Raw genomic sequence first — 13,982 nt, 5'->3', positions numbered from 1 at the left:
GAGGAGCTACTGGCAGCCACACTGGTAGCACTGTGGGACCATGGAGGAATGGAACAAGGCTTGGGCGGGGTCAGGATCGAGGGGAGGGTTGGAGCCCTGCCAGCACTGCACAAGGCTATTTGAACAGGAGGCAGCCAATGATGAAGGCAGCTCTCTGGAATGACCAGTTATTCCAGAGAGGAGGTTGAGTAAAGGCTAGTGGCACTGGAGGAGGAAACAGGTTGATAGTACAGCCCCCTCCCCTGCATTATTCTGAGGCATTCACCACTGCAAAAGGAGCCAGGAGTTAAACCCTTGAACAGGTAGGTGTGTTCCTCACACCCGCCATTGCCTGACAGTGTGTAAACCCAGACCTGCCTGACAGAAATCTAAGGGTAGAGGTTCTGGTTTAAACAGCAAAAGGAACTTGTGGTCCAGAAGGGATGAATTATCTTCATCTCCAACCATCTTACCTCCCTGCACCATCCCCATGGTGATTTTCTCTAAGCCAGGCTCACTGGAGTCCAGCTGCAGAAAAATGGTGGTGGAGGGGTCCATACCCCTCAGCTGTGCACACTTTGTGATGTCAAATTAGACCTCACACCCACATTCTATATGATTGGAGCAGAACCTGGATTAAATGCAGAGATATGCCACTGTCATGTCTAGTTCAGTCCTCATCTAACAGAGCATGGGGTTTCAAAAAGAGGGAGCCATTTTCAGAGGTTAGCTGCCCTAGATTTTCATGTTTTCATAACAACAGGACATGCCCTGCAGTGATGCATCTGAAAGTCAAACCATGGCCTGAATAGTAAATCAAGTTGTTGTTCTTTCTCTTTCCAGTCATTCAGTTTCCCCCCACTCACTGCTTTTCTTGAGGGTGGAGGGACCTCCTAGACCAATTGGAGGGCTGAAACTTATCACACCAATAGTTCTCTAACACAAGATGTTAATAAAGAGAAATATACAGATTCAGTCAGACTGGAGGTTTTGTGAGTGAGGTCACAGTGCTTACTGCTGGATCGCTACAGTGTTTCCCTACTTTCTCTGCATAGTTTTTTTCTTGGCGAGGTTGCCTGCAAGCATGTCATGTTCTTTAGCAACAATAACAAAAGGAAGGGGGGAAATGAAACAGATTGTGCAGTTTGTAAATCAGAAACCATTAGCATGAGGGTGAACAGATACCAAGGGAGGAAAGGCTTCTGCATTTCTCTCGGGCAGAAAGGGGAATTTAAGCATGTGCCGCTTTCCCCACCCCTCTAGGACATGCTGCATATGCCCAGTTGACGTCAGGCTGTGGTTTTCAAACTCTCGAGAATGTTTTCCATGTCAGCTTATCTGTCAGAGAGCCTATGTATGGAACCTCTGCACAATCAGAGGATTCTGGGACATGTTCTAAGGTGCACATTCACTTTATGCAAGGTGCTGGCTGGGACTGTTGAGCTTCTGATTGACATACATATGGATCTACCAGCCAATGCCACATCTAGTTTGTTTCTAGAATCTATAAAAGAACAAAGGGCATCTGCTTATCTGCCAAAGAACCTCTTAGCAATATATGGAAAGAGAGAAGTTTGCCAATGATATAGGGCCTGTTCTTCATCATTATATAAGATCAGGGTACATATCATTAAGTCCCATGTTAGCTGAAATACGAAAACATCCAAATTGTCTCACTGCCAAATGCATTTTAGACATCACAAAATGCTCTATTTCAGACAGCTAAATTCGCCTCCTTTTAGAGGGCCAGCATGTAGCACAAAGTGACAACACATCTCTTTCTTCCTTCTCCCAAATTGGTGTGTGTGTGTGTGTGTGTGTGCGTGCGTGTGTGTGTGTAATTATTCCTTTTGCATGGGGTTGTCTACTGTTCAAGTCTTAACACTGACCCATACTCTACCCATTAAAAAGGAACTATTATAACTGGAATGAGCCAATAAATTGTACTGGATAAAGAGCTGTTAGATTTTGGCCCTGCTTTGCCCAAGCAATCAGGTCAATGCTCTCTCTGCTTCACTGCACTGTTCAGGCAGTTTGCAGAGCTTACTCCCAGGTACACGTGATTAGGATTGCAACCTTAGTTGCCCACTAGACCTGTGCAGTGTGGTGAAGCAGAGTATTGACCCATAATGGTGTTTCCCCTCACATTCCGAGTGAGGGCAATGAAAAGGTTTCATTTGTTCTGAGTGATATCACCATATAGACAGATTTGATTGGCTATGTTGCAACATGATGTCACCATGCTCATAATACAAGATGTAATTGGGTGGGATCAGATTGTGCTGTATGGAACATGAAAAACTCAGTTTTCAAAGAAGCAGCAATGAGAGGACGAATAAAGGATGTTTTGTTCTAGGATGTAAACCACCTAGAGACATGAGTTGAAGCAGTTTATTATGCAGGCACAAGACTGCCTATGCATTATGGGTAGAGAGGTAAAACAGCATTCTGTCATGTTATTTCACCTGACTGCCCCCCCATCCTATGTCTTCTCAAAGCTTTCCCTTTGCACTATTCATGCTAGAAGGGGCATTGTTACACTCAGAATTGCCAGCTCAACAAGTGTGCCAGTGGAAATCTGTGGAAAAATTAGGGAATCCGCAGGAAAATGGCTAAGTTACGTGGAGTAAAAGTTAAGTTAAAAAGCAGACATGAAACCTCAAGAGCAGAGTTGGGTCTTCCACACACACACCCCCCCCATCTTTATAATGGGATTTTTTGCACAGACTGACTCAATCTCTTTGGGAAAGGTCTCCTTAGATGGTCTGACTTCTTTAGGACCCATGCTTTCATGGGTTAGTTGAAATATATATGTTTTGAATTTTTACTTATTATTAACAAAAAGGGCCCCGTAATGTCAATCTTGCTCATTCATACTCAGATCAGTCGGAATGTTTGTGAAGAGAAGAAGCAAGGGGGAAGGCAGTGAGTGGGCACAGAAGGGAGGGGGAATAAACAGCCTCTGCCCTTGTTGCCCTGGAAACAGCTGTGAAAGGGGCCTCTGCCAGTGCTAGCTAAGCAAAGCTTTCACCACTCCCAAAGAAGGAGAAATGTCTAGAAAGAATAACCATTACAAGCCGACCCCTGCACAGAGCATCTGTGCACTCTTTGGGGCTGGCTACCTCTCTCCTCACCGCCCCAGTCTCTGGCCGGGCCGAGTGCCATACCGCCGCCTCGCCTCCGTGGCCGGGCCAGACCCGCTGCCTCTCTCCCCCCACCCCAGTCTCTGGCGGCATGCCGCCACGGGCGGGCCCACCGCCAGGCTGAGAGCCACCACTGCTGCCACCAGCGGGGCCGCTGAGAGCCGCCGCTGCCACCAGCGGGGCCGCCGAGAGCCTCCGCCGCCATCTGTCGGGCCTGCCAACCCCACCCCAGTATCGGGGCCCGCCACGCTGCCGCCTCCTCGCTCCTCGGCCTGTCCTCCCCGTCGCTGCCAGGCCGGCCCGCCAGCGGCCATGGCCGCCACCACCGCTGTTTTCCTGGGTGCGCCTTACCCAATCAGGTGCCCCCGCAGCCCAGCCAATCAGCTGGGCTGCCAGGACGCACGTTCGAAAGGCACACCCAGGAGAATTGAATATATAGATAGTTGAATGGTTTAACTCATGTCTCTGAAGTAAATAGGAGAACAGGCTTGATCACACAGGTCTTGCTTCTTACCTCTGGCTGCTTCTGTTTTGCTCATTTTGCCTCAGAAGAACTTAGTGCTCAGTATGGCATTTACCACCTTCCAACTTTGTTCCTTATAGGAACAAAGGAAGCTGTATAAGGCAGTTTCCTATGTTCCTGCTTAGCAAAGTGGACAGACAATTCATTCGCACTACCACCAGAGGCACTCTTACCCCTGGACTTCTGGGCAAATGTCCAGGTCCTTCATAGCTCCTGCCCCCCTGAATCCTCTTTAGTTTGTCTCAGGTGGTGTGGTCGCCCAAGCATGATGACGCTTAATTTGCGGGGGGGGGGGGGGTCCAAAGGCTCTGAAAATTATGTCCAGGCTCCAAAATTGCCTAGGTACACCCCTGACCACCACAAGATCAACTCTCCTCCCTCATAAGGGGAAGGGCTGCTGAGTTCATTATAAGGGACAGAGGGCCTAAGACATTTAACAGTTGCATGACAGGTAGGATAATTATGGGTGTGGCAGCTCCAACTGAGCTCCATAAAGTGTGGAGAGTCAATGGCCCATTATGTTCACATTATGGGGGCATGAAACCTGATGTGAGTCTAAGATATTGTACAGGCTTCCAAAATCATAACCATGGAAACACAATTTGGGTAGGCCTTCCATGCTCCAATCCACCAACTACATAGGCTGCGTATGTACCAGCACTCACCATATACTCAGAGGCACATGTTACCAAATTCTTCTTAAACACTGTTGTCACACTAATCTGCAGAGTCTTTTATTGTATCAGCCTATGCAGGTAGTGGATTGGAGCATGAAGGACCCAGCCAAATTGTATTTCCATGGTTATGATTTTGTAGGCCACTGCGATATCTCTCAGGCTGGACATCAGCAGGCGTGGGCCGTGCACGTGCCTCTGGGGGGGGGGGTAGGCGGCTTCTTTAAGTGTAAATGGAGCCGGTGGGAATTGCCTCCGCCACTCACCTGGCTCCCACAGAGCCAGCGGCCAGGTGAGTGTTTGAGGCGATTCCCCGCCACGGGGGCTGCTGGGTGGCATGGAGCACTGGCTCAGTTTATACTTAAAGAAGCCGCCTGCCGCCACCCCGGAGGCACGTTCACGGCCCGCGCCTGGACATCAGGTCTTATGCCCCCCTGGCCTCACTTTCTGGAGCTCAGTTGGAGCGATCATACCCATAATTATGCTGTATACCAAAGGTTGTTTGTTCCGCATACCAAAGGTTGTTTTGGCTTTAATAAATTCATAAAATTAATAAAATTATATATATATATATATATATATATATATATATATATATAAAATTTATCAAATTTGTACACCGCCCCAAACTTTCATCTCTGGGCGGTTTACAATAACATAAAACCAGTTAAAAACATATTCAAAAACTTAAAAACAATTTAAAAATTTAAAAATCAATTTACTATCATTAACTGCCACATAGACATACATTTGGAGGATTTTAGGGATGACTTTTTGCTTCCAAGCCCCCTTTTTTCAGACCCAAAATATTTACAGGCAAAATGCTTCCTAACGAAATTAGAGTTTCCCCTTATCTGAATGTTTTCAAGAAGGATCTGAACACATAACTATTTATTTATCTGATTTATATACCGCCCTTTCAAAATAGCTCAGGGCGGTTAACAAAAGAATAAAAACGATTAAAACAGTTAACAATTAAAATCAAAACTATTAAAACAAAATAAAACCAATTAAACATTCAAACAGCTAAAAAAAAAAGCCAGGCTTTTAATTTATAGTTTTAATGCTTTGGGTTTTAGTTTTTATTTGTACTAGCTGGCCCGGGTGCAGAGCATCTGTGCCTTTAGTTCTTCCCCCTCCTCCCTCCCTCTCGGCTATTCCCCCATTCTCAGCCCCGCTGGCCGCCGCTTTCCCTCCCCCGCCGCCCTTTTCTCCCTCCCACATTTTCTCCCCCTGGCTGCCACCTTCTTCCCCCCACCGCCTTTTTCTTTCTTCTTCCCAGCCGCCACCACCATTTTCTCTCCCACTGCTGTTTTCTTCCCCCCGCCCCCGCAATTTTCCGCCCGCATGCCTGTTCGCCACCACTTTCCTCTCCCCCTCCTGGCAGCTCGCTCATGAAAGCTGCCATGCGTTGGATTAGCGACGGGCACATCTTAGAGAATATATATATATATATATATATATATATATATATATATTGTTTTAATCATGTTAATGTTTTAATGGTTTTTAGATTGTGAACCACCCAGGGGCAGACTGGAGGCACTGAGAGGGCGGTGGAATGTATGTGGGGAGGGCACCAGGTATTGAGCAGAATGGGTACTTAAGGGTGGGAGTATTGATTGCTGCCGTGTGCGGCGGGGCAAATGGGCTCCCTGCGGGTGGGGCGCACTGGGAATATGCCCTGTTGCCCTGTGGGCCAGTCCAAGCCTGGAACCACCCAGGGACTTTTTTGTATGAGGCGGTATAGAAATGTACTTACTTAATAAATAAATACCAGTTCTACTAGCAACACTAGTGCTAGTGACAGAATGGAGCAGTGGAGATATCTCAATTCAATGTTTAGAAAATGCTGCTCAGTTACTGCATTTGTCTGGAGAGGTGATCATGGAAGTGCCCACCATCATGCTTATGGTGTTAGCCTTTTCAGACTAATGCACTGACTATGACCAATGTGGTGTGGGGGCAGAGTGAGTGACATGCTGGGGGCAGGACTTCTAGACACATTCTTGGTAGCACACAGGAATACTCCCTCCTTTAAAAGAAAACGTCTGAAGAGAGCTCCACAGTAACTAGGATTCAGGTAGTATGTTGTATGAATGAACAGATGTCTGCACACTTATACATGTTTTTGTGTGAGTGACAGTGCCTGTGTTTATTTAAAAGTGAACCTGGGTACAGGTCCCTTAAATGTATGGTACAGATAGGAAGTGTTCTGCTGTACCTGCACTCAACATTACATGTGAATAATTGTACCTTGCATATAGATCTGTACCTGTTTACACTAGTACACTTGAGCCCTCGTCAGACATTAAATAAAAGATGCTGTACATGAGCACAATGTCTAAAACGGGGTTGGAGGTCCCACCATAAGTCATCCCCTCATCCCCTCGCAGGTGTTGCTCACGTCGTATCCAGGAAGTCTGGTGTTTCTATGATGGGGCCTGCCACCAGCCTCCCGATCAGTTAAACGCCTGCATTCATGGATATAGTGGCCGTCTCTTCAGACGAATGCTTGGCGGTGCCTGCAAAAGAGTGAGTGATGGGGAAAACATAGGAAACTGCCATATACTGAATCAGACCATTGGTCTATCTAGCTCAGTATTGTCTTCACAGACTGGCAGCGGCTTCTCCAAGGTTGCAGGCAGGAATCTCTCTCAGCCCTATCTTGGAGAAGCCAGAGAGGGAACTTGAAACCTTCTGCTCTTCCCAGAGCGGCTTCATCCCCTGAGGGGAATATCTTGCAGTGCTCACACATCAAGTCTCCCATTCATATGCAACCAGGGCAGACCCTGCTTAGCTATGGAGACAAGTCATGCTTGCTACCACAAGACCAGCTCTCTTCTGGGGGCCAGCAGGGTTGAGGCTTCTGGCTCTGTTTTCAGACATACAGTGTCTTTTATCTAACGTTTGAAGTGGACTTTGCCATACGAGTGTTGAACATAAGGTATGGATATTGCAATTATCGCACTTTATTATTTTACACTTACAGCCTCCACCTAGCGCATGCCAAAACCTTTTGAAAATCAACGTTGTCAAGCTACCACAGCTAAACATTACACATCCCTTACACGTTTCTCCCATCATGGCATGAATAAGACGACATGAAGGCTGCACCTTATGCAGGTTTACTAGTTGGGACTAACCTCCGCGTCCGCCCCAGGCCCCCACCTGACTCCACAACTCAAGGGGGCTTCATTCCGAGTAACGAGCAAGCACGTGCTGCAGTCCTTAGTTTATCATCTATCCCTCTCAAAAATTTGCCTGGATGGCGGGTCTCTGATTTACTTCCATTTTACAGATCTGGCCCCGAGATAGCGTTATTCCAGGCGGGAAGACTCCTGGTTCGTCTGTCTGTCTGAGTTTGAAACAGTAGTTGGGAAGAAAGCACAGTGCAATTATCCTCCCCACCCCTTCTTTTTAAAATTCCTGGTTTATTATTATTCAAAAAATAATAATACTAAAAAGAAAAAGAAAAACTCTCCCACCCCCGTTGCTCGCTTTGAAGACGAAATTTACAGCTTAGCAGACGCACACATAACGGGTTGGGTTAATTTAAGCGACGCGATATAAAACCCTGATATAACGTGATACTAGAAAACCCTACGGAAGGAACGGCGCTGAGCGAAGAAGGCAGGGAGAGCCTCTCTGGGTTGGTTGCTTGCGGCCGCTCCAGGAGAGCAACGGGTGCAACAGGGGCGCTGCTGCTGCTGCTGCGGCTCCTCGCAAGCGCAGCCAGGCAGTCGCAGGAGAAGAGCCCCGGCGACCATGCGAGGGACCCCAGGAGGCTTAGCGTGCCGCTGCCATGACGACGCACCCAGCCCCGCCCCGCGCGGGGCTGGGCGGCTCGCGATTGGTCGGGGGGTGGGCGCTCGCCCTCTGCCCCCTGACCCTGCGCGGCGGCGGAGGTGGAGGCAGCGGCAGCGCTTGCTGCCCGTTTCCTGCTGGCCTGGCGGCGGCTGGTGCCGCTGCAGCAGCCCTGGGCGAGCGGGAGAATGCGGCGCAGGTCTCGGATGCTGGTCTGCTTCGCTTTCCTCTGGGTGCTGGGCATCGCCTACTACATGTACTCCGGGGGGAACGCCGCGCTCGCCGGAGGCGGCAGGAAGGTGAGAACGGCGGGGAAGGAGGGAGAGAAGGAGCGAGCCCAGCGACCCGGGCACCGTGGCGTCCCTCGCCGGAGGCAGGCGGACTAGGCGCTGGATATCCTTCCAGCATGCTCCCCTCCACGCCCTCCCTTCAGTTTGGAAGAAGGGCTCACCCTCGCCCGGACGTCCCCGCCTCAGCCGCTGCTGTCTGCGCCGGCTCTCCTGCGCTCTTCCCTGGGCTGCGTCTTATCTCCTCCGCCTGCAGTGCTGCCCGTCACCCCCAAGACGGACCGCCCGGCTTTCCCTCTTCTCCTCCCCCGCTTGTGACTGAGGCGTGCGGGCGGGGGGGGTGGGGGGATGAGCTCCGCTTCCAACTCAGGATTCGCTCTTCTGCCCCCCCCTTCCTTTCCGTCTTTTCCTTTAGAAAGTGGTTAAGAGAAAAGCCTCGCCTCTCCCTTCCTCCCGCATCCCCGCTTTATCTCCCCGTCCCCCACTTCTCTAAACCGTTGGAGTCTCCGCGAACGGTGTCTGGGCTCGGGGCAGCAGTGTTGCGACACCCCCCGCCGCGTCTTGCGAGTAAAATATGGCTGGGAGGGACTGCTGCCCATTTCCCCACTGAGAGAGGGGGTGTGTGCGCGCATGCAAGTGGGGGGACTTTCCCTTCGTGAGAAGGGGGAGAGCAAGCGGCTCCACGGCTCCTAGGCAGGGAGGCTTCCTGGAGGAGCAGGAGGGGAGGCTGCCTCTCTCCACATGGAAGGCGCTCTCGCCTCCTTGCACGGTCTCTGCCTCGGTGCAGTTCCCTCCACTCCAGCGTTACTCTTCCGTTTTCCGTTCTCCACCCACTGTAGACATTGACACGAGGGGAGGCGGATTCTTCCTCGTTCTCTCAAAACGAGTGGCGTGAAGTCCAGACGACCTGAAGGACTTCCGACCTCCTGGTTCCCCCACTGGCTGGCTCCCTTTCGTGAGGAAGGGTAGGCAGCAGGAGCTCGCCTCTGCCGGGCTCCCTGTTGAAAAGGGCAGGTGGCTTCTTGGTGGACTTCAGACGGGCTTCCAAGGCGTCACTGCACGATTCGTGTCCAAGCCAACAGGCGTGAGCCACGTCGCAGCTTGTGGGGAAATCGGCGTGGGAGGGAATGTTCTCAGGGGAATGGGGAAGGCTTGTTCGGAATTGCTCTCTATCCTCACTACTTTGGAGGAATTAGTTGTTTATGGCGGGCCAAGCCTCAGATCTTCCCCAGCACACCTTGCATTTGGAAACAACGTTTATTACGTTTTCTTCAGATGAGGAGCAATGTCTCATCTGGTTTTTTCTATGTCAAAAACAACCCCTGCCCTTCATTAGCTGTTTTTCGAAGTGCTGCTTTGGGGTGGGGGTTGGAGCTATGTTTTCTTTAATTAAATTGATTTCAGTGGCTTGGTTGTCTTCAGGTGTCTGGAGAGTTGGAAGGACACAGCTCCCTTTCAGGCTAGCTCCTTAGATTGTTAGTATTTGGATAGTGCTGAATACATACAGCACAGAATAGTTGCTCATTATACATACACTGACCCCACCCCCTCATCACTACAATTCATTGGGTAGGGATATTGGGCAATATATGTTGAACAAAGTAGGTGTTCCTAGAGTTGGGTTTTTTAAATTCAATGATGGATAGACATCAAAGTTACCAATATTTGTTGTTAATTAAGTATAGACTTCAATACTGATATGTAACACTTTTTTTAGAGTCCAGCTCAGTGACAATCTACCTCTTGTAAAATGGAGTTATCTTGTCTAAAACAAATTTTTAAAAATGCACAGTATTCTATGCCAGTACTTCCTATTTCATATTCCTAGTTACTGGAATATGAAAGAGATAATAATCTCTTAATTTAAAAGGCTCCAAAGTTGGTTTTTGCATAGGCAAGTAAAATGACTTGTATCAGAAACATGTAGTATATGATTAGGTATGCTAAGCTGATCACAGAAGCACAAGAAAAAATTCTAGCTACTAGTATTTATTTTACCTTGATCTTGACTTTCAGACAATTCCCTATGTATGTAAAAAAAACTGGCAATGATTATAATCTTGAACTTCCTGGAGAACCAATGATGACATTTAGTTTTGAGGAATAGTGATTCATATGATCCAGAGGTGTTAAAAAAATAATCACATTGCATCTTTCAAAGTTTTGGAAACACGATGGTATCAGAGATGTGGGTTTTCTGGAAATTTTGAATTGGAAAATTTTCAAGAAAAAGGTTCCAGAAAACATTCCCCCTCATTTGCATAAAATGGGTTAATTTTTCTTCCTTAAAATTGCTGTGCAAATTTTCATGGTGCCCTAAATAGGTTGTGATCTGATTTGGCATGTTTGACCTGTTTATACAGTGTTTTTTTTTTTTTAAGTAACCACTGTATTAATTTCCCACCCTGTTTCAAAAGGTTTTCAAATCATTGAACTGAAAACAAATCTTTGAATGGAAATAAAATTCAAAATTGTATGTGAAAGTATTCTTTAAATTGGGTTACTAATATTTATAGATTCTCTCGTAAAAATTCTAGGGATAATCACCTGAAAAACATGAATTACAACTTTGAAATTGCTAAACTTGCCTAATATTGCACTGACATAATTCATTGTTACTATTGAATTTTTTGGAACAGGGCTGGACATCTGGGCTAGCATTGCACATGAGAGTTCCAAACTACCAGGGGTCATTAAATGTTGGCTCTGTTCAACAGCCAGAGAAAACCTTTTTACTCGTCCAGTTATATTGGTATATTACTCATCAGGATTCTTCTTAGTTATCAGGCGTCATTTTTCATTCGCCACAGGCAAGTAGACTAGTGGATTTCCTGAGCTCTGCAAACTACTGCTTTGCAGTTGCTTGAGCAGGGTGTGTGTGTGAGCAGGGTGTGTGTGCTAATCTTTCCTTCCCTATGAAGCCTACTGTGCATCACCAAAATATGTCCCTAAGCATTGTGTGACCTTCACGAACTTATTTTGGTAATTCACAATGGGTTTCTTCATCAGTGTTCCCTGCTCAAATGACAGTGCAGCAGTAGTCTTGAGCTCACACTATTGCATGTATGCAGTGCTGCTCTGCATGTCAGCCAGTGAAATGTTAGAAATGGATTTTTTTCTTGGGGCGGGGGGTGGTGGTTGGAATATAGGAAATATTTCCAGAATATGTTTCACCCCACAATTTCCCCCAGATCTTTCACCCCTAAGAGCTGTCTTGTTAGCTTTATGATTAGTGCATGCAGAGTTTAGCATAAAGTCTGCCATTTTAGGGGTTAGGAAATAGTGGCAGTAAGAAAAATAAAGTTTATAAAAATGGTCATGTGGCTTAACCTAGAGCTAAAATGTAGACAGTCTAAAGTAGTGACCCTGATGATGGGTTGCTGAAGGACTGTAACTATGGATGAGGGAAATGAACAATTATACATGGATTGGTGATCTAGAATTCTATTTTCTCTCAGTGAAGTGTAACATTTAATCCCAACCTTTAGAATGGCTTAGTAATTGTAAGTAGATAAAGGTGTGAATATATAATGGCTTTCGAATCTGTTGTAAAAGTCTCATTAAAGTGGGATGTCAGACCTTGAAATAAAACTTGGGTGTTTGTGAGGGGGGTGGAGGAAAGATATTAATAGAAAGATACAATTAACTTCCTTATTTCTCAAAACAGGATTTTTTTTACTTTCATATATTCACTGAAGGTTAGTTGCAAATGACTTTTTTTTTTAAAAAAAGGGAACATACTCTAGTTAAACTATTCAGTTCCAACCCCCTCCCCCCAACAAATTCTGTCTTTGTTTTGTCACCTGTCTATGCTGTGGTCTCGTTTCCTGCCTGCTTATAATACTGCATATAGATGCATAGCAACCTAAGGATATATATAGACTGGGGCAGTGGCAACTTGTGGGAGCAGTAGAGCATGATAAGGGCATAGACAATAAAGAGGAGGAGGAGGAATAGTTCTGTAAGGCTCTAGTTAGTAGTGACTCAGTTTTCTACCACCACAGCTTTGTATAGAACTAAGTTTGGTGAGTAAGGAATACTGTCTAGACTTGCAGGGTGAGGCGTGTTTTGCTCTGAGATGTAGAGTGTAGAAAAGTCACTGCCGTGTTGCATTTTTCCATGACAGACAGATCATTGCTTCTCTTGACTAATTTCAGGCTTTTGGTGCAAGCTCTGCTTATGAATCTAGAGTACTGCTATCTTAATATAGCAGTTTTTGGAAATATTTGATTATTTCTAGAACAATAGTAATTATAGCACTTTTGTTTAGCTCTCATCTTTTTGAGTGGGCAAAGTACTTCACCAGTATTATCTTGTTATCCTATCACATATATTATCCTTGGAAGATCGATGTATTATCCCCATATAGAATCTGAGGAGCACAGGCTGAAAGGTAGTGGCTTGCCTAAGGCCACCTGTTAAGTTCATGGCAGACGTGAGATGCCTGCCAGGCAAATCTCGATTTGTAGCTCAGTCTTCTTCACTACTCTGCAGTAGCACTAGTTTCACTTTAGGAATGGCTTGTTTATACGGCTTCTGGATATGTTTGAACACAAATAAAATAGATTGATATTGTCCTTGGATGCTGTGTTCTTGTAAGGGAGCATTATACCTACAGTAAGTTATTGAAATCTGCTGGTGTCTCTCACTGATTTTTCTTTGTTATATATTTGATTTATATCAAATATAAATATAAACTGGCCCTATCCAAACCATTTTATATTACTTCTGGATCATGGATTACAGGAAATACTTTGTGATGATGGGCTCGAGGAACCCATAGTAGGCAGACAAAGAACTTCTATAGCATTACTTGTTTTCAAGACTTTTTTTTTTTTTGCCTCAGCCAGGGACTTTCTTAATTCTGTGACTCGTTAAGAATTTTAAGATAGAAAAATTATTTAAGAATTTTAAGCTGGAAATTTTAAGGTTTCAAATAACTTCCAGAATCTGTTAATTTGTCAGTGCCTTACTTCAGTGTTGTATAGCTCCAGTGTACTGCAGCGTTGGGAGAGTTTTGAAGAGATGGTTAGCAGATAATAAAGGGAGAACACTTCTAGGCTGGCTATTTAGCATCTATTTTGGAGATCAAGATAGCAGTTCCCCTGCTAACTGAGCAAAGGAGCATCTTTTTTAAAGTGGTTATTTTCTTTATTGAGCCAGGGGGAGAGCAACTGGCCCTATCCACACCCAGCACAGCACCCCTCCAATGGTTGTTGCTGGTGTTTATCTTATGTTGTTTTTTAGATTGTGAGCCCTTTGGGGACAGGAATCAATCTTTTTTTAACAACAAAAAATTTCTCTGTGTAAACTGCTTTGGGAACTTTTGTTGAAAAGCGGTATCTAAATATTCGTAGTAGTAGTAGATCAAGCATTGCTGAACTTTGGTTTCTTCAGACAGTAGCACTGGAGCCAAAGGTGTTACTGGCTGCTTTCAACCTCATAGATCACCAGACTTTATATAATACAAGTTCGTGTCATCTGGAACCAAGAACCTCAAAGTTGTGGAGAACATGGTTTGGGTATAGCTTGGGCATTAGATACAGAAGTGTAGAATATTTCAATTTTT

The 13,982-nt window shown here is 46.0% G+C and overlaps 1 protein-coding gene across 1 annotated transcript in view; it reads left to right on the top strand.

Annotated features, from left to right (window-relative positions):
* Positions 1 to 8,202: 8,202 nt before the first annotated feature.
* GALNT2 (polypeptide N-acetylgalactosaminyltransferase 2) overlaps positions 8,203 to 13,982 on the top strand; it is a 105,138-nt gene continuing 99,358 nt past the window's right edge. The window contains exon 1 of the mRNA XM_053298316.1: positions 8,203 to 8,425. Within this exon, the coding sequence (XP_053154291.1) occupies positions 8,315 to 8,425 (111 nt within the window). The 5' untranslated portion in view covers positions 8,203 to 8,314. The remainder of the gene's footprint in view (positions 8,426 to 13,982) is intronic.

Source organism: Hemicordylus capensis, chromosome 1 (genome assembly GCF_027244095.1).
Source record: "Hemicordylus capensis ecotype Gifberg chromosome 1, rHemCap1.1.pri, whole genome shotgun sequence".
NCBI lineage: Eukaryota > Metazoa > Chordata > Lepidosauria > Squamata > Cordylidae > Hemicordylus > Hemicordylus capensis.
Note: the sequence above shows the minus strand (reverse complement) of the source record. Positions and strands in the feature narration are given on the sequence as shown.